The sequence below is a fragment of the Heliangelus exortis genome, chromosome 29 (assembly GCF_036169615.1).
Source record: "Heliangelus exortis chromosome 29, bHelExo1.hap1, whole genome shotgun sequence".
Classification (NCBI taxonomy): Eukaryota; Metazoa; Chordata; class Aves; order Apodiformes; family Trochilidae; genus Heliangelus; species Heliangelus exortis.
The window spans coordinates 4898418-4923468 of NC_092450.1; the positions used below are offsets into that span (position 1 = coordinate 4898418).

The following is a 25051-nucleotide window of genomic DNA, read 5'->3' on the forward strand; positions in this document are numbered from 1 at the left end:
AGGGGGACAGAGGGGGGGGTCACCTCCTGCTGCCCCCCAGGGCCAGGAGGATGGAGGGGGGAGGAGGTGATCTGCCCCCCCAGGAGGATTTGGGGCGGGGGGACACACACACAGGGGCCTCCCAGCCTCGGGGAAGGGAACTTCAAACAGCTCCAACTTGGGGGGGGGGGGCGGCAATTTCCTGTTCTGCCATAAATCAAATTGGTTTTGGGGGGGGGACACGGGACGGGTCGGTGTCGGGACCCTGTGTGGGTGCGGGGGGGGTCCCTGCGGGTGAGCACGTCCCTGGGCTGCCCCCCCCATCCCAAACGTGTGGGTGCTGAGCTCCGCAGAGGCTCCGTGCCCCGGGGGTGGGGGGTGCCCCAGGGGTGCCCGGGGGGGGGTCTGCAGTCCGTGCCCACGGGGCTGCGCCGTCTGGGTCTCCTCAGCCCTCGAGGGGGGAGCCCCGGGGGTGCAGACGGGGAGCAGTGCAGAGCCCGGATCCTCCCCCCGGGGTTTTGGGGGGTGCTGCCCCCGGCCCCGAGCCCAGACAGCCCCGGGGGGGTGGGGGGGTGACGCTGGGCTGATACTGAACCCCCTGCGGGGTGCAGAGGGGGTGGGGACCCTCGGGGGGGTGACAGTGGCGGTGATGCCAGACTGAGGTGGCTCTGGGTAAGTCGTAGTTCCATGGGGGGGGTCACAGGCGGGAGGGGGGGTCACAGTGCCCATGGAGGGGGTGTCAAAGTGACTACGAGGGGGGTCACAGTGCCACAGGGGGGTCATAGCGACCATGGGGGGGGTCACAGTGCCCACGAGGGAGTCCTAGTCCCCACAGTGGAGGTCACAGTGCCCATGAGGGGAGTCACAGTGCCCACGGGGGGGTCACAGTACCGATGAGGGGAGTCACAGTGCCCACGGGGGGGTCACAGTGCCCATGAGGGGGGTCACAGTGCCCACGGGGGGGTCACAGTACCCATGAGGGGGGTCACAGTGCCCACGGAGGGGTCACAGTGCCTCTGGAGGGGTCACAGTGCCCACGGGGGGGTCACAGTACCCATGAGGGGGGTCACAATGCCATAGGGGTGTCATAGTGCCCACGGGGGGGGTCACAGTGCCCACGTGGGGGGTCGGGTCCCCAGTGTGTGGTCACAGTCGCCACGGGGTTGGGCCACAGTCCCCGTGTGGGGGGTTGGGGGGGGGTCAGAGCCCCTCGCCCCCCCTGTCTGAGCAGCCCTGGGGCCCTGTCCCTGTCCCCGATCGGTGCCATCCCGGGGACAGAGGTGCAGGGTCCCCGGGGGGATGAGGGCTGGCACGGGGCTGTCCGCCCGGTCCCTGGGGACAAGCAGCAGGCAGGGCACCCGCCTGGCAGAGATATCAGCCGGGATTATCGCGACCGAGACTTCCTCTGCCCTCGCTGCGTGCCCCCAGGGAGCGTTTCTCGCCGGGCTCAGGAATTGCTGTCGGGACTCGACCTCCTGCGACGCGGGGAGGGAGCTGAGGGCTCCGCTGGAGCTGGAAATGGGGTTTTTAATTAACTGCGGGTAATCTCCCTGCTCATCGGAACCCAACCGGCCCCGGCTGTCAGTCAGAGCCTGGGGAACCCCGCCCGGCACGGCCGGGAGAGCCGGGAGAGCATCCCGGGGGGACGCGGGGGACACCCGGAGTGGGACGTCTGGATCCTGCTGGGATGGGACTGGTGGATGCACCGGGAATGGGATCTGTGGATCCAGCTGGGAATGGGACACATGGAACCATCTGGCAATGGGACACACGTCTGGATCCAACTGGGATGGGAAACAGGGATCCAGTGGGAAATGGAATCTGTGGATCCGACTGGGGATGGGACACAGGGATGCACTGGGAATGGGATCTGTGGATCCAGCTGGGGATGGGACACAGGGATGCACTGGGAATGGGACACACACAGGGATACACTGGGAATGGGACACAGGGATGCACTGGGAATGGGACAAAGGGATGCAGAGGGGATGGGGAGCTGTGGCTGCAGCAGAGATGGTGTCCCCGGGGTGGGACACACGGGACAAGCAGGTGCAGTGGGGGTGAGGGGACAATTCCCTGGGAATAGGGACACAGGGATGCAGTGGGGTGCAGGGACGAGCTGGCAGCTCAGGAGGTGCCGGAATTGCTGGAACTGAGCGTGGGTTTGGGCACGCTTCCCACGCCAGGTGGCACCCAGGTGGCACGGGATGGGTGGCAGGGGCTCAGGGACTGTGGGGATGGGGACAGTGGGGACCCCAAGTCACAGCTCGGGGTCCTCCCGGTGCAGCCTGATCCCTGCCCCATGTCCCCGTGTCCCATCCTTGCTGTCCCACCCCGGGTGTCCCTGTCCCCATGTCCCCCATGTCCCCCGTGTCCCCGTTCCCACCACGCTTGCACAGAGGTGGCCTTGGTGGCCTTTTCCCGGGAATGGTGACAGCACCGGGCTGAGCACCTGGGGAAACTGAGGCAGGGAGCAGCAGGACGGGACGTGTCCCAGCAGCCAGGGCGGGAGCACCGGGACTGGAGCCGAGGCCCAGTGGGCAACCAGCCCGGTGCTGGCCCTTGGCCACCACTGCGGGGTCCCTGTGCCGGGTTGGCCTCACACCCCTCAGGGTACAGACCCCCCCTCTGTTGGGGGGTGACCACCGCAGATGGGGTTCCCAGGGTGTCCCCCGGTGGTGCTGGGGCTGCGGGGGTTCCCGGGGGTCCCACTCGTGGAGTTCAGTGGCCAAAAAGGCCACGGATGTCCCCGTGTCTCCCCCACGGAGACCCCCCCCCCAAGGGCACCCCATCCCCGACCCTCCCCATCCTGCTCTCCTCTCCCCAAGGTGAGGACCACGATGTGGGGGGGGGGGGTTCTGCCCCATCCCCTTCCCCCGGAGATGCCACCAGGACCCCCGGGGTGACATCGGGGGTGTCCAGAGGGGGGACCCGTGGGGCCGGGGGCCGAGGCGGGGGTCGGAGGCGCCGGTGCCAGGCGGTGAGTAATCAGGAGGGGAGGTAATTAAAAGGGAGGCACTCGCCACAGCAAGTTCCCACAAATGGAGGCCCCGGGGCCATAGACACCGCACAACAAAGCACCGAGCAATTATTTGGCTCCAGTGGGAGGTTGTTGGTCCCGTGGGGGCTGGAGCCAGCTGGGCACCCCGGGGCCTGGCATGGGGTCAGGGGGTGGGGACCCCCCAGATGGGCAGCGGGTGGATGGTGGTCTCCCCCCCCCCCCCCCCATCATCCAGGATTGGGGTGAGGATGTTTGGGGGACAGAGAACCCCCCCAGCCCCCTTCCATCTGCACCCTGAGTCCTCCGAGGGTCCTGGGGAGCCCGACCCCCCCTGGGCACCCCAAACCCTTCCCCTTCCCACTCTCTGAAGGGAGATGGGACCCCCCGAGCCCCCCCACTCCGCACCAGGAGGAGAAGGGGTCCCTCAGCAGCGCTTGGGGACCCCCCAGTCCTTCCCCCTCCCACGGGGGTCTGGGGGGTCCGGGGCTGCCCCATGGCGGGACCCCCAGGGGATGAGGATGGGGAGCGGGTGGGTGACCCGGGCGGGGGGGGGGTTTGACTCAGTTTCCCCCTGTGGGGGCTCAGCCACGGGGACCCACGAAGCCCTGAGCCCCCCCCCCAACACCCCTCGGGATTTGGGGACCCCCCTGGGATTTGGGGACCCCCCCTGGGATTTGGGGACCCCCCTGGCCCTGGGAACCCCCCCCCCCGGTGCGTGGGAAGGTCCCGAGCAGAGGGATCGAGGGTCCCAGGGGGGTCCCAGGGGGAGGGGATCGGGTCCTGCGGGGACCCCCGGGGACCCCCGGACCCCGCTGCCCCCATCGGGCTTCAGCCTCCCGCATCGCCCCGCCCACCCGGAGGGGCTCGGCCAATCGGCAGCGGAGATCGGCCGCCTCCCGCCTCCCATTGCGTCTGCTCTATGTCAATCAAAAGGGTTTCGACCAATCGAGAGGCGGATCGCGGGTGGGTCCCGCCCACCGGGAAGTCCGCTCCCCCTCCCCCCCCGACCTGTCAGCGCTGTCAATCAATCAACGGACGGCGAGCGGCTGGGCGCACTCCCATTGGCCAGCCGAGCTGTCAATCAGAGATCTGCCCTTCCATTGGCTCTCTTTTTCCGTCCGTCACCCCGGAGGCCCGCGCCCATTGGCGGAGCCGCCGCTCCATCACGGGCCCTATTGCTCATCGGAGCCGTCCGTCAAGCCGCAACCCCGCCGCCGATTGGCCGGCGGGAGAACACCTCCCCGCCGATTGGTCGAGGCGCCGGAGAGACGGGCGGGGATTGGCCGAAAGGCCGCCGAGGGGGCGGGTCATGCAGGGCGGTGCCCGGGCAGCCCCGGAGGAGGAAGATGGCGCCGTGAGGGGTTCGGAGCCGCCGCTCCCCGGGGTCAGTGCGGGGCCCGGGCCGGGCCGGGAGCCCCGGGACGGGGGGAAGCGGCGCGGGGGGCGGCAGCGGCTCCGGGTCCGGAAGGGGCGTGAGGAGTGCCCGGAGCGCCCTCCCCCAGCGCCGGGCGGGCGGGCGGCGCTTCCGGGGCCGGGGCTCGGTCAGGGGCGGACCCGTTCCCTGGGATCCGCCTCCCCGGGGACCGCCCGGAGGGGCCGGGAAGGGGGGGCCGGGGGCTGGGGGGGGGTCTGGGCGGGGTCCCGGGATGTACCGGGGGGTCCCGGGGGGGTCCCCGCTGTGCTCGGGGTCCTGCGGGGCCGCCCCGGGGGGTCCGGGGCTGGGACCCCCCCAGAGGGGGTGAACGGGGAGCGGTGTCCGGGGGGGTGGGGGCTGCGTCTGAACCGGGCCCGGTTTGGGGGAGTGGGGGGGGCACTGCTGCTGCTCTGGGGGGGGATTTTTGGGGAAGGATAAAGGATTTTTTGTATCCGCCCCCTGCTCTGAGCTCCGGGATTTGGGGGCTCTGGGTCCGGGGGTGCAGGGGTTACCCCAGGGTTTATCCTAGGGGTTATCCCAGGGGTTATCCCAGTGCTGCAGCATCCCGGATCCTCGGGAAGTTCCCACTGGGCTCTTCTCTGGTTCTGGGGGAGCTGCCGTGTTGCCCCCCCCCAAAAAAACCCCCAAAACCCCCCAACCCGTGGGGTGCAGACCCTTCCCCAGGGAGCTGCCCCCCACCCCCACCCCCGAGCACTGCTGCCTTCATTTCCCCTGCTTCTCCTTTTCCTAAAACTCAACCAAAACCCGGGAATTTTCTCCCCAGAAGCATCAGGGGAGGAGGAGGCAAAGTCGGGGTGTCTGGAAGTGGGGGGGGGGGAACAGGAGGGGGTGAAACAACAACCACAACAACAACAACAACAACAACAAGAAGAGGAGCAGCAGGGATCCTGCAGGATTCCCGGAGCTCCCTGGATTTCCTGCTGCTCAGATGGTTGTGTCCCACTTTGCATCCTGCCCCTGGCACTGACAAACAAACGGCACCAGCCCAGGCCTTGGGTTGTTTGGGTTTTGGGGTTGGTTTTGTTGTTTTTCCCTTGGCTTCATCATCCTCTGAGTGTTGTGGAATTTTTGGGGCAGTTCCTGAGGTCCCTGGGGGGGGCTCAGCTCAGCTGTGTCCCAGTGCTGGGGGTTGGGGGCACGTTCAGAGGCTCCACCAGGGAAGGGGATTTTGGGGAGCTGGAACTCCCCTGGGACTGGAATCTGTGGGATCCCAGGATGGATCCCCCGTGGCCTCTGTCCTGCCTGGAAATGGGTGTCACTTCCCCTCTGGAACAGGAGGCAGCAGGGATGTGGTGGTGCCAGGGACTGAAATCATCATCTAAAATAGACAAACCCCTTCCAAACCCCCCAAAAAAAGGAGTTTTGTGGCTGGGTGGGGGTTTTGTGGCACCTCTGGAGCAGGACAGGGAATGCTTGGGGCTCTCAGGACCTTCTGGGCTCTGCCCAGCTCCCTCCCAACCTCTGGAATCCCTGAATCCTGCAGAGGGTGAGAAAAAAAAAAAAAAGCCCCAGAAACGAGCCCCAAAGTCCCCCCAACCCACAAACACTTTCTCCCCTTTATTTCCCCTCCAGAATCCTGAAGAGAATGGCCCAGTTTGCACTGGGAATAAATTCTTGGGCCGAGGGAAGGAAGCAGCTCTGAGCAAAACCTCCCAGTTGTGCTGCTGGGGGCACCCAGAGAGCCCTTCCCTGCAGGGCTGGTAAGTTTTACCTCTTCCTCCAGCACCCCAATGCTCTGCTCTGGGTTGGTTTTGGGGTTTTTTGGTCTTTTTTTTGTTTTTTTTTTTCCACGTTGGGCTCAGAGCTCCTGGAGGTGGTGTCAGGGTGGTTGCTTGGGGGAAGTCACTGCAGGAAGTGGCTCCCCAGCCAGAAATGGTTTGGGTTTAGTTCCCTTCAGTTACCAGTTTGGTTTTGGGGGGGTTTTGTCCTTCCCAAGGGGGGGAGGTGGTGCTGCCCCCCTGCAGAGCTGCCCCGTGACCATGATCAGTTTGCTCTCCCTCCTGGGGTCAGGTTTGGGGAGGGGGAAAATTGGAGCTGAGCTCCTGAGGAAATTCCTGGTGGGGTCAGATCCAGAAACGTTCCCCACCAGCACCCCTTGTCCTGTGCTGGGACTGGAGCTGCCCCGTGCCTCAGTTTCCCCACACTCAGTGGGTTTGTTCCCCTCAGGGTGGGAAACTCAGTGCCAAACAATTCCAGAAGCAACAAAATCCTGGAAGGGATCCCGGGGCAGAGCTGTGCCCACACCAGGACTTCCCACACCACATTTTTATCCTGATTTCCTTGCTCAGGATGATGGAATCTTCCCTGCTCTGTCTCTGCCTCTCTGAACACCTCAGCTTTGCAGGCAGGGCTGCTCCTGCTCCTGCTCCTGCTCCTTTTCCTGCTCCTTTTCCTGCTCCTGATCCTGCTCCTGATCCTGATCCTGCTCCTGCTCCTGTTCCTGCTCCTTTTCCTGCTCCTTTTCCTGCTCCTTTTCCTGCTCCTTTTCCTGCTCCTTTTCCTGCTCCTTTTCCTGCTCCTTTTCCTGCTCCTTTTCCTGCTCCTGCTCCGTTTCCTGCTCCGTTTCCTGCTCCTTTTCCTGTTCCTGTTCCTGCTCCTGCTCCTGCTCCTGATCCTGATCCTTTTCCTGTTCCTGCTCCTGCTCCTGCTCCTGCTCCTGCTCCTGCTCCTGCTCCTGCTCCTGCTCCTGCTCCTGATCCTTTTCCTGCTCCTGCTCCGTTTCCTGCTCCGTTTCTTGCTCCGTTTCCTGCTCCTGCTCCTGCTCCTGCTCCTGCTCCTGTTCCTGGTTCCTGCTGGCAGGGAGGCTGCAGCCCTGCAGCTGGGGTGGCTCCAAAGCCTCCAGCTTTCCAGGAAGGAAAATTTTCCCTTCATCTCCATCCAGCTCCTGGGGCTGGGATGCTCTCATCTCCAGGAGGTGGCTGCACTGAGTGGCTTCCAGGGAGTCACCCTGGAATTCTGACCCTTCCTGGGGATTTCTGGGATCTGGAGACTCCAGGCTGGAGCTTGGGAGTGGTGGGCAGGGGTTTCTTGGTGATCCAAACCTTGGACACTGCCAGGGATGGGGCAGCCACAGCTCTGGGGGCACCCAGGGGCTCAGCACCCTCACCCCAAAGGATTTTTTTTCCTAAAATTTCTCCCTCCTCATCCCAGCCAGGATCCCCCCCAGCTCCTGGGCTCTGCTCCTGCCACCTCCCTGCCTTCTGCTGGGATCCTGGGGGCTGGGAGCAGCAGGACCCCCCCTCCCCTCCCCGTGCTGAGGTCACCCCTGGATTTGGGATCATTGGGAGCCATCCCAATGGTTTCCAGCTTCATCCTGCTGCTCCTCATCCTCCTCCCCTCTCCTCACCCACACTGGGGCTGCATTTCTGAGGGAAACCCTGAGGACCCAAACTCCCTTTTGGGCTCAGACAGGGCCCCCCCAGCACCTTCCCTGGAAAAGTCTCCAGAATCACTGCTGAGCCCCCCAGGGATGGGTGGAAGGGGGAGAGGGGAGGGAACACCAGGGCTGAACCATCTTCCCACAACAGAACAAAAGGTTTAAGCCAATTGTGAGTCCCTTTCCCTGGATTAAACCTCTCTAAAGGAACTGCTGGAGCTGCATCCCTTTTCTCCTCTCCGTGGAAGCTTTGCTCCCATTCCTGTCTCCTCCTTCCCTGCTCAGCTTTTCTCAGCCTCCCCAGCAGTTTTTTTACTCCCCAGAGTCCCCTTTTTAATCCCAGACCCACCCACAAACGTTCAGCACTGACAACAGCCCAGAATAATTTGAAACCATTTTGGTTTTCCCTTGAACACCACGATTCTGCACCAAAACTCTGCCCTGGGGGAGCCCCAGAGGTGGAAACCAAACAGGAGGGAGGGGGTTGGGTGGGAAATGAGGGGGGGTCTCAGCCTCCAGAGCAGCCCAAATGCCTGGAGGAGGTGCTGAGATCCCCCCAGCTCTTTATAAACCCCCTCTTTGAAGGGGGGTGGGACTTTTTTTGGGGAGAAAACTGCTGAGGAGCCCTGAGGCTTTGGGGTTTTGGGTGCAGGAGCTCTTGGGGTGGCTCTGACCCCTCTCCCTCTGCTTCCTCCCCCAGAGCCAGAGGCACCATGGCTGCCACGGCTGCTGTCAGCCCCAGTGAGTACCTGCAGCCAACTGCCTCCTCTGCACAGGTGAGCATGGGGGCCTCTGGGGGGGACCCCAAATCCCTGCTGGGGCTCAGGGAGCTGTCCCAGGGTGGGGAGCAAGCAGTGGGTGCTGCTGCCCCTGGTGTGGGCAGGGGAGCAGGGAAGGGGTTGTCCCCTTCTTCTGGGAACAGCTCCAGTCCTGGGGACAGTTCTGGATATTTGGGGGGGTGGAGAGTGGGCAGAGAAGGGAAAGGGAGATGGGGAGGGGTCTGGAGGATAAGGAGAAGGGGCTGGAGAAGTTGTGAAGCATCTGAGGGCCCTGGGGGTGCTGATCCTGGAGCAGAGGAGGCTGAGGGAGACCCCTGAGAGGAGGTTGGAGCCAGGGGGGTCGGGCTCTGCTCCCAAGGAACAAGGGATGGGACAATTGGGATTGACCTGGAGGTTTGGGGAACAATTCCTTCACTGAAGGAGTGGCCAAGTGTTGTCCCAGGGCAGGGCTGGAGTCCCCATCCCTGGAAGTGTCCCAGAAATGTGGAGGTTGGATCTTGGGGAATCTTTTCCAAGCTGGATGATGATTCCCTGCCCTGGTTCAGGAATGGGGGTGGCTGCAGGAGCCATGTTCTGTGCTTCTTCCCAGCCCCTCCTCCCCCTCCCTCTGCTTTCCTTTAGGGATCCCTCTTGCTCACGGGTATCCCAGGGTGGGCTTGGGACCCCGGCTCCCCGGGGGGGGGATCTCTGGGGGGCTCTGCAGCTTTTTGGGGTGTGAGGATGGAGCAGCAGTGCCACCCCCTGGGCTGAGCTGGGAGCTGTGGTGTGAGCAGGGGGTCCCTGACTGGGGGGGTTGGTTTGGGGGCTTCTGCCCTCCAGGGGTTCCCTCTCCAGCTGTTTGGGACAGGACCCCCCTCTCTCTGTTAACCCTTTCCCTCCCCTCTCTGTTAACCCTTTCCTTTCCCTCTCTGTTAACCCTTTCCTCTCCCTCTCTGTTAACCCTTTCCTTCCCCTCTCTCCCTCCCCAGGACTCCCAGCCCTCTCCTCTTGCCCTCCTGGCTGCCACCTGCAGTAAAATCGGCCCCCCCGCCGTGGAAGCCTCGGTGACCCCTCCTGCTCCTCCTCAGCCAACACCTCGGAAACTCGTGCCCATCAAACCTGCTCCTCTGCCTCTGGGCTCTGGGAAGAACAGCTTTGGGATCTTGTCCTCCAAAGGGAACCTTTTCCAGATCCAGGGCTCCCAGGTTGCCTCCTCCTACTCGGGGGGGCAGCTTTACCTCGCCATCCCCAACCCCACCATCATCAACAAGGCCTCACGCTCCTCCACCAGCATCCAGTACCAAGCTGGAGGCACTCAGACCATCCAGGTCCAACCCAACCTCCCCAATCAGATCCAGATAATTCCAGGCACCACCCAAGCCATCCTCAGCCCTTCCTCCTCCTCCTCCTCCTCCTCCTCCTCCTCCCACAAACCCGTGCCCATCAAACCGGCGCCGGCGCAGAAGGGAGGAGCAGCCCCTGGGACCAGCAGCGTGCTCAAGCTGAGCGGTGGCAGCAACGTCACCCTGACCCTCCCTGTCAACAACCTCCTCAGCACCCTCCGAGCAGGGATCCCAGGCTCAGATCCTCGGGGAAAGTCCCTCCAAACCCCACAAGAAACCTCGGAGGAAAGCGGTGTCGCCCGCCCAGCCCCCCGCGGCCGTGGCCGTGGCCGAGCAGGTGGAGACAGTGGTGATAGAGACCACAGCAGAGAACATCATCCAGGCAGGGAACAACCTCCTGATCGTCCAGAGCCCTGCCTCGGGCCAGCCAGCTGTGGTGCAGCAGGTCCAGGTGGTCCAACCCAAGCCAGAACCCCAAGTGGTGCAGATCCCTCAGCAAGCCCTGCGTGTGGTCCAGGCTGCCTCTGCCACCCTGCCCCCCATCCCCCAAAAACCCTCACAGAACATCCAGATCCAGACAACGGAACCCACACCCACCCAGGTAACACCTCCTCACCCCCCCAGCTCCTACTCAGCCTTGAAAAGGGGTTTTGGGGCCAGCAAAGGGTTTTAACCCCAGCTGGAGCGATGCTTGTGTGGGATCTCTGGTGTCTGGGAGGGGTTGGGAGAGCAGCTCCTCCCTCCTCGGGGCTTTCTGGAGCCTCTCTTGCTGGCCACCTCCTTTTGGGTGTCCTTGACACCTCTGCTGTGGGTTGGGACACCTCACCCTGCTCAGAGCTGGCAGGAGGTGAGGAGTGGGGGAAGCTGTGAGCTCAGAGCAGCCTGGCCAGGACTTTTCTTTTCCTTTTCCTTTTCCTTTTCCTTTTCCTTTTCCTTTTCCTTTTCCTTTTCCTTTTCCTTTTCCTTTTCCTTCTCCTTCTCCTTCTCCTTCTCCTTCTCCTTCTCCTTCTCCTTCTCCTTCTCCTTCTCCTTTTCCTTTTCCTTTTCCTTTTCCTTTTCCTTTTCCTTTTCCTTTTCCTTTTCCTTTTCCTTCCCCTTCCCCTTCCCCTTCCCCTTCCCCTTCCCCTTCCCCTTCCCCTTCCCCTTCCCCTTCCCCTTCCCCTTCCCCTTCCCCTTCCCCTTCCCCTTCCCCTTCCCCTTCCCCTTCCCCTTCTCCTTCCTTCCTCCAGGGAAGCTCTCTTCCCCAAAAGCTCTCCAGATGCTCAGGCAACTTCTGCAGCAAACACCTGGGTTGTTTTTTTTGGGGGGGAGCAGACAGGGGCAGGGTCTCTTTCCTCTCCCTTTCCTCTCCCTTTCCTCTCTCTTTCCTCTCCCTTTCCTCTCCCTTTCCTCTCCCTTTCCTCTCCCTTTCCTCTCCCTTTCCTCTCCCTTTCCTCTCCCTTTCCTCTCCCTTTCCTCTCCCTTTCCTCTCCCTTTCCTCTCCCTTTCCTCTCCCTTTCTTCTCCCTTTCCTCTCTCTTTCCTCTCTCTTTCCTCTCTCTTTCCTCTCCCTTTCCTCTCCCTTTCCTCTCCCTTTCCTCTCCCTTTCCTCTCTCATTCCTCTCCCTTTCCTCTCCCTTTCCTCTCCCTTTCCTCTCCCTTTCCTCTCCCTTTCCTCTCCCTTTCCTCTCCCTTTCCTCTCCCTTTCCTCTCTCTTTCCTCTCCCTTTCCTCTCCCTTTCCTCTCCCTTTCCTCTCCCTTTCCTCTCCCTTTCCTCTCCCTTTCCTCTTCCTTTCCTCTCTCATTCCTCTTTCATTCCTCTCTCATTCCTCTCCCTTTCCTCTCCCTTTCCTCTCCCTTTCCTCTCCCTTTCCTCTCCCTTTCCTCTCCCTTTCCTCTCTCTTTCCTCTCTCTTTCCTCTCTCTTTCCTCTCCCTTTCCTCTCCCTTTCCTCTCCCTTTCCTCTCCCTTTCCTCTCCCTTTCCTCTCCCTTTCCTCTCTCATTCCTCTCTCATTCCTCTCTCATTCCTCTCCCTTTCCTCTCCCTTTCCTCTCCCTTTCCTCTCCCTTTCCTCTCCCTTTCCTCTCCCTTTCCTCTCCCTTTCCTCTCCCTTTCCTCTCTCATTCCTCTCTTTCCTCCCCTCAGGTTTATTTCAAAACCCCCTCAGGGGAGCTCCAGACTGTGCTGCTCCAGGAGGCTCCAGCCATGGCAGTGACTCCCTCAGCCACCTCCTGCACCAGCCCCGGATCCCACAGCTCCAGCACCGGGGGGGGCACCAAAAAACCCTCCCTGAGGAAGGAAAGGACCCTCCCCAAGATCGCCCCGGCCGGGGGCATCCTCAGCCTGAATGCAGCTCAGCTGGCAGCTGCTGCCCAGGCCATGCAAACCATCAACATCAACGGGCTGCAGGTCCAGGGGCTGCCTCTCACCATCACCAACTCTGCAGGTGGGCTGGTACCTGCTGCTGGGGGGCACAGCGGGGCCTGGGGGCACACAGACACCCTCAGAAGGGTCTGGGGGGCAGAGAAACCCCCTCAGAAGGGCCTGGGGGGGACACAGACACCCTCAGAAGGGTCTGGGGGGGACACAGACACCCTCAGAAGGGCCTGGGGGGCAGAGAAGCCCCCTCAGAAGGGTCTGGGAGGGACACAGACACCCCCAAAAGGGTCTGGGGGGGACACAGACACCCTCAGAAAGGCCTGGGGGGGACACAGACACCCTCAGAAGGGCCTGGGGGGGACAGAAACCCCCTCAGGAGGGTATAGAGAGGACACATCCCCCTCAGAAGGATCCAGGGGTACAGAAACCCCCTCAAAAGGGTCTGGGGGGGACACAGACACCTTCAGAAGGGTTTGGGGGGGACAGAAACCCCCTCAGAAAGGTCTAGAGAGGACACAATCCCCCTCAGAAGGGTCTGGGGGGGACACAAACCCCCTTAGCAGGGTCTAGAGGGGACACAACCCCCCTCAGAAGGATCCAGGGGGACACAACCCCCCTCAGAAGGGTCTGGGGGGGACACAAACCCCCTTAGCAGGGTCTAGAGAGGACACAAACCCCCTCAGAAGGATCCAGGGGGACACAACCCCCCTCAGAAGGATCCAGGGGGACAGAAACCCCCTCAGAAGGGTCTAGAGAGGACACAAACCCCCTCAGCAGGGCTTTAGGAGGACACAACCCCCCCCAGAAGGATCCAGGGGGACAGAAATCCAAGTGACAGGATTGTTCTGGTCCCCATGGCACCTCCAGGAGCTCCCCAGCCCCATCCTGCTGGAACTTGGATCCCTGATCCCTGCTGGGCTGCTCCGGGGCAGGGATCCAGCTGGATTTTGCAGTGGATTTTGCTGTTTTTCCCTCCTTGACTCCAAGGGGTCAGCAGCAAACTCAGCCCCCTGCTTCCCTGCCCTGCAGCCTCCTCCCAGCCTTTGGCCTGCTTTGGGTTTTTTGGGTTGTGGTTTTTTTTGCTTTTATTGGGGTTTTTAATCACTGCTGGGTCTGGAAGCCCAGGGCCAGCCCTGATGGGTGGGGAGGGGCCCCAGGGAGCTCTGAATCCCACCCCAAGCTGTCCCCAAAGAGCTGTCCCCAAGGGGCTGTCCCCAAAGAGCTGTCCCCAAAGGGCTGTCCCCAAAGGGCTGTCCCCAAAGAGCTGTCCCCACGGGGCTGTCCCCACGGGGCTGTCCCCAAAGGGCTGTCCCCAAAGGGCTGTCCCCACGGGGCTGTCCCCAAAGAGCTGTCCCCAACGAGCTGTCCCCAAAGAGCTGTCCCCAAGGGGCTGTCCCCAAGGGGCTGTCCCCAAGGGGCTGTCCCCAAAGGGCTGTCCCCAAAGGGCTGTCCCCACAGGGCTGTCCCCAAGGGGCTGTCCCCACGGGGCTGTCCCCACGGGGCTGTCCCCACCCTGGGCCTCACGCGCTCCCTCCCCGGGGAGGTGGTGGCACCTTTGCTCTGCCTGCCCCCCCCAGCCTCTGCTCTGACACCTCCCCATAGCATCATCATCCTCCTTGTTCTCCTCTTCATCCTCCTCATCCTCCTTTTCCTTTTCCTCCTCCTTCTTTTCCTTCTCCTCATCCTCATCCTCTTTCTCCTCCTTGTTCTCATCATCTTCCCCTTCATCCTTCTCCTCCTCCTCCTCCTCCTCCTTTTCCTCCTCCTCCTCCTTTTCCTCCTCCTTTTTCTTTTCCTCCTCCTTTTCCTCCTCCTTTTCCTCCTCCTTTTCCTCCTGCTTTTCCTCCTCCTTTTCCTCCTTTTCCTCCTTTTCCTCCTTTTCCTCCTTTTCCTCCTTTTCCTCCTTTTCCTCCTTTTCCTCCTTTTCCTCCTCCTTTTCCTCGTCCTCCTCCCTCCTCCCTCCTCCTCTCCCTCCTCCTCTTCCTCCTCCTCTCCTTTCTTCCCCTCATCCTCTTCTGCCTCCTCCTCATCCTTCTTCTGCTCATCATCTCCCTCCTCTTCTTCCTCCTCCTCCTCCTCCTCCTCCCAGCAGCCCCCCTGCTTTCCCAGTGCTGATCCCATATTCTTCTTTCCAGCCCCCATCCCGGGTGCTGCCGCCTCCCCGAGCGCCTGGAGCAGCCCTGAGGGGTCGGGGTAAGTCCCCTTTTGGGATTTTTTTTTTTTTTTTTGGTCAATATATTGCACGTTTTTTCAAAGTTTCTTTTTTGTTTTGTTTTGTTGTTTTTTTTTTTTTTTTTTTGTTCTTTCCTCTTTGGCCGTTTTCCCCACCCCGGAGGCTCAAACCTAAAAAAAAAAAAAAAAAAACAAACAAAAAAAAACTTTGAAAAACCGCACAGTATATTCAGAAAAAAAAAAAAAAAAAAAAAAAAAGGGACTTACCTGCCCCTCCTGGGGACCAGCAGAAGGGGGACAGGGGGGGCCACGGCCATGCTGCATGCAGGGTGGGGGCAGCCAGACCCAGGGGAGGGGTCATTTGGGGATTTTTTGGGGTTTTTTTTGGGTTTTTTTCCTGTCCTCTATCCCGGGTCTCAGCGAGGAGCCTGCGGGGAGGTTTTGGGGAGCAGAACCTGAACCCCCCCTCCTTTCCCTCTCTCCCCCTCCCTCCCCAGGCCAGCAGCAGCTGACGGTGCAGAACATCTCTGGGAACAACCTGAGCATCAGTGGGCTGAGTCCCAGCCAGCTCCAGCTCCAGATGGAACAGGCTCTGTCTGCAGAGCTCCAGCCCCCAGAGAAACGGCGCCGCGTGGCCTGCACCTGCCCCAACTGCAAGGATGGGGACAAGAGGTGAGGCTGGAGAGGGGACAGGGACACCCCCGACACCCCCGAGGACGAGGTTCCCTCTGGGAAATCCCAAACCCCCCCCCAGACACCTCCCTGGGGCCTGGCACAGGGGGGGTTGGGACTCGGTGGATCCCTCCCAAGCTCTGACGTCCCGTGGTGTTGTCACCTCCTGTCACCAGGCCTGGGGACCCTGGGAAGAAGAAGCACATCTGTCACATCCCTGAGTGTGGCAGAACCTTCCGGAAGACTTCCCTGCTCCGTGCCCACGTCAGGCTGCACACGGGGGAGAGACCCTTTGTCTGCAACTGGGTCTTCTGTGGGAAACGTTTCACCCGCTCCGACGAGCTCCAGAGGCACTCCCGAACCCACACGGGTCTGTGGGGACACTGCTGGGACCAGGGGACATGGGGTGGGACCAGGGGGACATGGTTTGGGATCATAGGAACCAGTCTGGGATCATGGGACATGAGCTGGGACCAGGGGACGTGGGATGGGATCATGGGGACACTGCTGGGACTAGGGGGACATTGTTTGGGATCATGGGGACATGGTTTGGGGTCATGGGGACAGTCTGGGATCATAGGGACACAGCTGGGATCATGGGGACGTGGTTTGGGATCATGGGGATACAGCTGGGACCAGAGAGACACAGTTTGGGATCATGGGGACATGGTTTGGGATCATGGGGACATGGTTTGGGGTCATGGGGACAGTCTGGGATCATGGGGATGTGGTCTGGGACCAGGAGAACATGGTTTGGGATCATAGGAACCAGTCTGGGATCATGGGACATGAGCTGGGACCAGGGGACATGGGATGGGATCATGGGGATACAGCTGGGATCATGGGGACGTGGTTTGGGGTCATGGGGATACAGCTGGGACCAGAGAGACACAGTTTGGGATCATGGGGATGTGGTTTGGGATCCTGGAGACACAGTTGGGATCATGGGGACACTGCTGGGACCAGGGGACGTGGGATGGGATCAGGGGGACACTGCTGGGACTAAGGGGACATTGTTTGGGATCATGGGGACATGGTTTGGGATCATGGGGACAGTCTGGGATCATGGGGACGTGGTCTGGGACCAGGAGAACACAGTTTGGGATCATGGGGACATGGTTTGGGGTCATGGGGACATGTTGGGACCATGAGGACACAGTCTGGGACGAGGGGGACATGGTTTGGGATCATGGGGACACTGCCGGGACCAGGGGACATGGGCTGGGATCATGGGGTGACAGTTTGGGATCATAGGAAACACTTTGGGATAATGGGGACACTGTGGGGACCAGGGGGACACAGTTTGGAATCATGGGGACATGGTCTGGGATCCTAAGAAACAGTCTGGAACCATGGGGACATAGTTGGGGATCATGGGGACATATTTTGGGGTGATAGGGACATGTTTTATGACCACAGGGACAATTTGGGACAATGGGGACACGTTTTGGGACCTTGGGGACAGGTTTTGGGACCTTGGGGACGAGATTTGGGACCTTGGGGACACGTTTTGGGATGACAGGGATACATCTCATGATGCTGGGGACATTTTAGGGCCAGGAGGACAAGTTTGGCTCCATGGGGACAGACTTTGGGACAGCGGGGAGGTGTTTGATGACCCCGGGGACACATTTGGGGACAGTGTGGGGGTTTTGGGGTCCCCCTGAGCCCCGTGTCCCCCCCGCAGGTGACAAACGCTTCGAGTGTGCTCAGTGCCAGAAACGCTTCATGCGCAGCGACCACCTGACCAAGCACTACAAAACCCACCTGGTCACCAAGAACTTGTAGGGTGGGCACCTCCCCACCCCCACACACCCCCCCAGACCCCCCCGGACGGACGGACAGACCCGGACAGAGCCCCCCACACACCCCCCGTGGGGCCGGGGAGGACCCCCCTGGGGTGGGGGGGAACCCAAAGGATCCCTTGGGGTATCCCAGAGCCTCCCAGGATCCTCCCAGGGGGGCTTGGGGACCCCTCCCTGGGGTCTTCTGGAGCCCCACGGATCCCCCCCCCCCCCACCATGGGGTGTTCTGGATCAGTGGATCCCCCCCAGGATCTTTTGGAGTCCCCCTTGGGGGGTTCTGGAGTCCTAAGGATCCCCCTGGGGGGGTTGGGAACCCCATGGATCCTCCCGGGATGTTTTGGAGCCCTCTGGACACCCCCAAACCCACCCTGGGGGGTTCTGGATCCCCTCGGGATGTTCTGGAGCCCCTTGGGGGTTCTGGATCCCCAGTAGAGCACTCCTGGGATGTTCTGGATCCCTCCTGGGGTTTTCTGGATCCCCCTGGGATGGTCTGGACATCTTTGGGATGTTCTGGGTCCCCCTTGGGCTGTTCTGGACCCCCCCTTGGGATGTTCTGGATCCCTTTGGGGTGTTCTGGATCCCTTTGGGGTGTTCTGGATCCCCCTGGGGTGTTCTGGATCCTCCTTTGGGATGATCTGGATCCCTTTGGGGTGTTCTGGATCCCCCTGAGCTGTTCTGGATCCCTTTGGGATGATCTGGATCCCTTTGAGGTGTTCTGGATCCCCCTGGGGTGTTCTGGATCCCCCTTGGGATGATCTGGATCCCTTTGGGGTGTTCTGGATCCCCCTTGGGATGATCTGGATCCCTCTTTGGGGTGTTCTGGACCCCCTGGGATGTTCTGGATCCCTTTGGGGTGTTCTGGATCCCTCTTTGGGGTGTTCTGGACCCCCTGGGATGTTCTGGATCCCCCCTGGGGTTGTCCCTGAGCCGGGAGCTCCAGGAGAGGCTCCCCAGCACATTCCTGCTTTATATTTAAAGTCTATAAATAATTATAAATATCCCCCAGCCCCTTGGGAAACCAAACAATTCCCGGGTTTTCTATGGAAATCGTTGCCTTACACCCCCCCCCCCCTCCCCCATCCTCAGCGCTTTTTAAAACAAAATCTTTAATTTAATTCCTCCCTCTCCCTCCTTTTCCCCCCAACGTTTTTTCCCAATCCCGAGAGAATTTGGGGTTTGGTTTTTTTCCTTTTTTTTTTTTTTTTTTTTTTGTTTTCTCTCTCCCCACCCTTTCCAAGCGACGTGGAGGAATTTTGGGGCTTTTTCCCCCCTTTTTGGTTCCCCCCCCCCCCCTGTGTATAGTGTACATTGTACCAGAGATTATTTTGCTTTTGTGTTTACTACATGGTGACAAACAGCAAAAAAAAAAAAAAACCCAAAAAAACCCAAACCCGTCTGGCTGGGGCTTGCTTTGTTTTTTTTTTTAAGAGCTTTTAAACCAAACCCGATCCCCTTGGGCCTCCCCACGGGGATTTTCGGTCCCGTTCGGTCCCGTTCGGTTCCGTTCGGTCCCTTTAAGACTTTTCCCTTTCCCGGTAACCTCCCAGACGCCACTTCCGGGTTCCGCCACTTCCGGGTTCCGCCCTTTCCGGCTCCCGCCACTTCCTCGCTTTCCAATTGGCTGCCGCAGCCCCTTAGCCCCGCCCAGAGCCGGGCAGGCGGAGCCTCTTCCTATTGGCTGCCGCCCACAGCGGGGAGGGGGCGTGGTTAGCGGGCGGTGGGCGGGGCCTGTCGGGGGCTATCGCGACCGGGCGCGCGCTGCTGCTGTCGGCGATCGCGATGGATTTGGGGAAACTGCTGAGGAACTACCGGGAAGAGGAGGAGGTGCGGGGGGGCGGGCACAGGGACCCCCCCAGGATGTCCCTAAGGGACCCCCAGGATGTCCCCAAAGCCCCAAGGGACCCCCGGGATGTCCCCAGACCCCAAGGGACCCCCTCGAGGATGTCCCCAAGACGACCCCCATCCCACGTGAGGATGTCCCCAAGGCCCTGGGGGTGTCCCCCCTCTCCCCCCCCCCCCAAAGCTTTCCCCGAGGGACCCCTGGGATGTCCCCAAGGCCCCGAGGGACCCCCTTGAGGATGTCCCCAAGACGACCCCCACCCAAGATGTCCCCAAAACCCAAAGGACCGCTGTCCCCAAGGCCCTGGGGATGTCGTGTCCCCCCCCAAAGCCCCAAGGGACCCCGGGATGTCCCGAAAGCCCTGAGTGACCCCCCCAGAGATGACCCCAAGGGACCCCCGGGATGTCCCCAGACCCCGAGGGACCCCCTTGAGGATGTCCCCAAGACGACCCCCATCCCACGTGAGGGTGTCCCCAAGGCCCTGGGGGTGTCCCCCCACCCCACCCCTCCCAAAGCTTTCCCCGAGGGACCCCTGGGATGTCCCCAAACCCCAAGGGACCCCCTTGAGGATGTCCCCAAGGCTCTGGGGGTGCCCCCCCCCCCCCCCCCCCAAATCCGTCCCCAAGGGGCCCCCTCCCCATTCTCTCGGGGCCCTGAGGAACGGGGTGTCCCCCCCCCCTCCCCGCGTTGTCCCCGAGGTGTCCCTGGCAATGTCCCCGTGTCCCCCCCCCCAGACCTTCGAGGAGCAGCACTTGGCGTCCCGGGACCCGCTGGAGCAGTTCCGGTTCTGGTTCCAGGAGGCTTTGGGCTGCCCCGGGATCCAGGAGCCCAACGCCATGTGCCTGGCCACCTGCACCAGGTCAGGGGGGGACAGGGGGGGGACACGGACACGGGGGGGTGACACGGACACCACGGGAGGACACGGTCACCTCCCCCCCCTCCTCCTCCTCCTGCCACAGGGACGGGAAACCCTCGGCCCGGATGGTTCTGCTGAAGGGGTTCGGGCCCGAGGGGTTCCGGTTCTTCACCAACCATGAGAGCAGGAAGGGCAGGGAGCTGGTGAGGGGCTGGGGGGGGATTGGGGGGGCTGGGGGGGGGGAATTAGGGGGGCTGGGGAGGGGCTGGGGGGGAATTGGGGGGGCTGGGGGGGGAATTAGGGGGGTTGGGGGGGGTTGGGGGGCTGGGGAAGGGTTGGGGGGGGGTTGGGGGGCTGGGGGTGGCTGGGGAGGGGTCCTGAGGGTGCTGGGGGGGTCCTGGGGGGGGACCCTGGGGATGCTGGAGGGGTGCTTGGGGTGTTGGGGGGAGCCCTGGGGGGGTCCTTGGGGTCCTGGGAGGGTCCTTGGGGGGTTTCTGGGGGGGCTGAGAGGGTCCCTGAAGGTGCCAGGTGGGTCCTTTTTGTGCTGGGGGCCCTGAGGGTGGTCCTGGGGGGTCCTTGAGGTGCTGGGGGGGCTCTGGGTGTTCTGGGGTAGGTCCTGGGGGGGGGTCTCTGGGGTTCTGAGGGTGCTGGGAGGGTCCCTGAAGGTGCCAGGAGGGTCTCTGGGGTGCTGGGGGGTCCCAGGGGGTCCCGGGGGGGTTAACGCTGCGGGGCCTTTGGTGACAGCTCTGTCCCCCCCAGGCAGAAAACCCGTTTGCATCACTGGTGTTCTACTGGGAGCCCCTCTGCAGGCAGGTGAGACCCCCGGCTGGGGGGTGCTGGGACCCCAGTCACTGGGATGGGGGGTACTGGGACCCCAGTCACTGGGATGGGGGGTACTGGGATCCCAGTCACTAGGATGTGGGTACTGGGAGCCCCTGGGATGGGGGGGGGTTACTGGGATCCCATTCACTGGGATGGGGGGGGTTACTGGGAGCCCCTTAACTGGGATGGGGGGGGGTTACTGGGAGCCCCTTAACTGGGGATGGGGGGTACTGGGAGGTGAGTCCCTGGGATGGGGGTCTCAGGGGGGGCTCCCATTTTTTGGGGGGGTGGGTGTTTTGTGTCTGCATTTTGAGGTGTGGGGAGGAGGGAGGTTTTTGGGGAGGGAGGGGCGGTTCCTCCCCAGCGAACTGGAGCCGAACTGGGGCAGAACCGGAACAGAACCGGAGCAGAACCGGAGCAGAACCGCTGCTCGTTCCAGGTTCGGATCGAGGGCTCCGTGCGGCGTCTCCCGGAGCAGGAATCCCTGGAATATTTCCATTCCCGGCCCAGGAGCCGGCAGATTTCCGTGCTGGTCAGCAGGCAGAGCTCCGTCATCCCTGACAGGGAGGTCAGCGGGGACACCCCGAAAATCTGGGGGGGGGAACAGGGACCCCTCCTCACCCCTCCGGACCCCTCCTCACCCCTCCTCACCCTTCCCTTTTCCCGCAGTACCTGAGGAAGAGGAGGGCGGAGCTGGAGGAGCGGTACCGGGAGCAGGAGGTGCCCAAACCCGAGTACTGGTGAGCTGCGGGGGGGGATGCGGGGGGGGGGGCGGCGGGATCCTCCCCATCCGGTTGGATTTCGGGTGTTTTTGGGGTGTTTTTGTGTGTTTTTTCCCGCTCAGGGGGGGTTACATCCTGCAGCCCGACCTCCTGGAGTTCTGGCAGGGCCAAACCAGCCGGCTCCACGACCGCATCGTGTTCCGGCGGCTGCGGGAAGGCTCCGCCCCGCCGGGGGACATGACCCACGCGGGGGAGGGCGAGTGGGTCTACGAACGCTTCTCCCCGTGACCCTGGGGGGGGTCCCTGCCCCTCCCGTGTCCCCCCTCCCACGGGGATGGGGGCTCTGCCCCCCCCTCTGCTGAGCTGGGGGGGCTCCCATCCATCCCCCCCCCCCTCCTGCTCCTTTTGGGGGGGTCCCTGTGCTGCTCCCCTCCCACGGGTGATGTTTGTTAATAATCGTGTGTGTAATTATCGTGATGAGACTGAGAACACCCCCCCGACCCCCCACTCGTGTTTCAGCTCCTGTGTACAATTGTGTGGCTTTGATGTCCCCTCCTTGTGCCTCCCCCGCGGGTGGGGGAGACCCCAACCCTTCATCCCAACCCCCTCCCCAGAACTGCTTCATCCGAGCTTGGGATCCAAACCTCAAAGAAATAAATAAAATAAAAAATAAACCCACGGGAAACTCGGGGTCCTCCTTTCCCAGCTGTGATCCCCCAGGATTCCCTCAGGGAACAGTTGGGGATCCATGTGGGACCTGGGATCAACCTGGGATCTGCTGGGGGGGTGGGGGTCTTGGGGACTTCTAAGGGACCCCGCATCCCCACGAGGGGCACCTGGGGACCCCCAGAGAGGACAAAATCTTCTTGGGGGGATCTGGGGATCCCTGGGGGATCCGGATTGATTCGGATTGATGGGAATTGATCCGGATTTAACCAGGGATCCCTGAGGGGTCTGGGTTAGGGATCCCCCCCAGGGATCCCGTTGAGAATTTGGGGCGTCTGGGGACCCCCGGGGGATGCTGAGTGGAACAGAACCCCTGATGGCTCCGGATTGATCCGGATTGATCAGGATTGATCCGGATTGATGGGAATTGATCCGGATTTAACCAGGGATCCCTGGGGGATCTATGTTAGGGATCCCCCCCAGGGATCCCGTTGAGAACTGAGGGGGCCTGGGGGACCCCCAGGGGCTGCTGAGTGGAACAGAACCCCTGATGGCTCCGGATTGATCGGGATTAATGCGGATTAATTCGGATTAAACCCCCCGGGAGGGAGCTGGGTGAGGGATCCCCCCCCCCAGGGATCCCGTTGAGAACTTGGGGCGTCTGGGAGACCCTCGGGAGATGCTGGGGAGAACAGAACTCCTGATGGATCCGGATTGATCGGGATTGATCCGGATTGAACGGGATTGATCCGGATTGATGCGAATTGATCCGGATTTAACCAGGGATCCCTGGGGGATCTGGGTTAGGGCTTCCCCCCAGGGATCCCGTTGAGAACTGAGGGGGTCTGGGGGACCCCCAGGGGCTGCTGGGGGGAACAGAACTCCTGATGGATCCGGATGGATCCGAATTGATGGGAATTGATCCGGATTTAATCAGGGATCCCTGGGGGATCTGGGTTAGGGCTTCCCCCCAGGGATCCCGTTGAGAACTGAGGGGGTCTGAGGGACCCCCAGGGGCTGCTGAGTGGAACAGAACCCCTGATGGCTCCGGATTGATCGGGATTAATGCGGATTAATTCGGATTAAACCCCCCGGGCTCTCCCTTTGCGATCCCCACAGCGGGATCCACTTCCTCCTCCCGTTATCCCCGCCCCTCGGCGCTCCTGATTGGTCGGCTCCTCCTCCCGCCAGCCAATGGCGAGGCGGGGACGCGTCAATCCGCGGGGTTTCTCGCTGGTGATTGGTTGAGGGGCGGGACTCGCCGGCCGCCGCGCGTTCTGATTGGCTGGAGCTGCGAGGGGGAAGGCGGAAGTGGAGCGGGGGGCAGCATGGAGGTCTGGGGGGGCGGTGGGGGACAGGGCCAGGGGCCGAGGGGGGGGCCGGGGGTCGGGGCCGGGGGCCAGCCCCGGCCCCGACCCCCGGCCCCCCCCTCGGCCTTGGTGTGGGGAAGGCGCCAAACGCCGGGGAGGGGGGAAAAGGGGCGCCCAAGCTCGGGGGAAGCTCTGGGGAGGGGGTTTTGGGGGGGGGGGGTCGGGGGGGTTTGAGGCCTCAGCGCCCCTCAGGTCTCTCCTCATCTCTCCTCAGAGCTACCAGAACGTTCCCATCGACATCCAGACCGGCAAATTGCTGGGTAGGGCGCTCCTAATCCCCCCCCACAATACACACAGATGGGGTTTGGGGTTTTTTTTTTGGGGGGGGGTGCAGGGTTTTGGTGCCTTTCTTCCCAAAAGGGGGGTTTGGTGCAGGTGACCCCCCCCTCACCTCCTCTTTACCCCTCGGGAAGGAGCCAGGGCAGCGTGCGACCCTTTTTAGGGGGTGGGTGAAGCCCAGGGGACACCCCAGGGTGGGTGGGGGGGTGATGTGTGACCCCCCCCTCACTCCCTCACCCCCTTGTCCTGTGTGTCCCCCCCCTCCCCAGAGTGGCTGGTGGACAGGAGGCATTGTCACCTCAAGTGGCAGAGCCGGGTGCAGCTCATCCGGCAGAAGATCCGAGCGGCCATGCAGGACATGCCCGAGCACCCCGAGATCAGGGACCTGCTGGAGGGCTCCTGTGAGTGGGGACGGGGACCCACGGGGGGAGTGGGAGGGAGAGAGGGGGGGGGGGCACAGCAGGGACCCCTGCACGAGTTGTGCCAACCCCCCCACCCCCCCCCCCAGCCCGGGATGGGGAGGGAACCATCAGCACATCCCCTCCTGAGACCCCCACCAACCCCTGGGGTGCTGCTGGGGCACCTGGTGACACCCCCAGTGCCCCAGGACCCCACAGTGACTGTGCCCCCCCCCCCCCCCCCCACAGTGACTGTGCCCCCCCCACAGTGACTGTGCCCCTCCCCAGTGCCCCAGGACCCCACAGTGACTGTGCCCCCCCCCCAGTGACCATGTCCCCCCCAGTCACCCTGGGCCCCCAGGGACTGTGCCCCCCCAGTGACTCTGGACTCCCCCAGTGACCTTTTCCCCCCCCCCAGTGACCATGCCCCCCCCAGTGCCCTGAGACTCCCCACTGACTCTGTCCCCCCCCACTGATCTTGGTGTCCCCCCAGTGACCACATCCCCCCCCCCCCCCCCAATGACTCTGGACTCCCCCAGTGACCATGGTGCCCCCCCCCAATGACCATGGTGACCCCCCCAGTGCCCGAGGACCCCCCAGTGACCATGTTCCCCCCCAGTGACCGTGTCCCCCCCCTCAGACCTCCACTACTTCCACTGCCTGAGGATCGTGGAGATCCTGAAGGGCACCGAGGCCTCCACCAGGAACCTTTTTGGCCACTACTCCTCCCAGCGCATGAAGGTGACCCCGGGGGTGGGGACAGGTGACCCTGGGGGGTGGGCACAGACCACCCCAGGTGCCCCCCCGTGTCCCCAGCCCCCCCCAAGCCCCCCCTTTCCTCCCCCAGGACTGGCAGGAGATCGTGTCCCTCTACGAGAAGGAGAACACCTACCTGGGTGAGGGGGGGATGGTGCCCAAAGGGGGAGGGGACCCCTCTGAGGGTCTCCTGGGGGGGTTGTCCCGACCTTTCAGCCCCTCCCCACGTGTCCCCCCCCCCAGCTGAGCTCTCCAGCCTGCTGGTGAGGAGCATCAGGTACGAGGTCCCCTCCCTGAGGAAGCAGATCGGGAGGTGGCAGCAGGCGCAGGAGGAGCTGGGGCGGCGGGAGGAGGAATGTCACCTGCGGGCTGCTGAGCTCAGGGACAAGTTCCTCAGCTCCTGCAGGCAGTATGGCATCACTGTGAGTGTCCCTGGGGACCCTA

General features: G+C 62.5%; 3 protein-coding genes across 3 annotated transcripts in view; all 3 read left to right on the forward strand.

The window, feature by feature from the left end:
* Positions 1-4347: 4347 nt before the first annotated feature.
* Positions 4348-18284, forward strand: SP2 (Sp2 transcription factor). The gene is given in 8 exon segments (XM_071728368.1): positions 4348-4364; positions 8492-8567; positions 9539-10108; positions 10110-10493; positions 12016-12316; positions 14919-15093; positions 15270-15463; positions 16781-18284. Coding segments are annotated over 7 exon segments (1788 nt in total). The 5' UTR covers positions 4348-4364; positions 8492-8504; the 3' UTR covers positions 16882-18284.
* A 280-nt stretch (positions 18285-18564) lies between these two features.
* PNPO (pyridoxamine 5'-phosphate oxidase) lies at positions 18565-21812 on the forward strand. Its single transcript, XM_071728369.1, has 7 exons — positions 18565-18722; positions 19473-19597; positions 19698-19797; positions 20354-20407; positions 20856-20984; positions 21086-21156; positions 21261-21812. Exons 1-7 carry the CDS (start codon positions 18678-18680, stop codon positions 21424-21426), a joined length of 690 nt encoding a protein of 229 aa, XP_071584470.1. The 5' UTR covers positions 18565-18677; the 3' UTR covers positions 21427-21812.
* Positions 21813-23094: 1282 nt separating this feature from the next.
* Positions 23095-25051, forward strand: part of CDK5RAP3 (CDK5 regulatory subunit associated protein 3) — a 5920-nt gene continuing 3963 nt past the window's right edge. The window contains 6 exon segments of the mRNA XM_071728426.1: positions 23095-23138; positions 23389-23434; positions 23723-23854; positions 24492-24592; positions 24699-24747; positions 24851-25029. Coding sequence (XP_071584527.1) covers positions 23133-23138; positions 23389-23434; positions 23723-23854; positions 24492-24592; positions 24699-24747; positions 24851-25029 — 513 coding nt within the window. The 5' untranslated portion in view covers positions 23095-23132.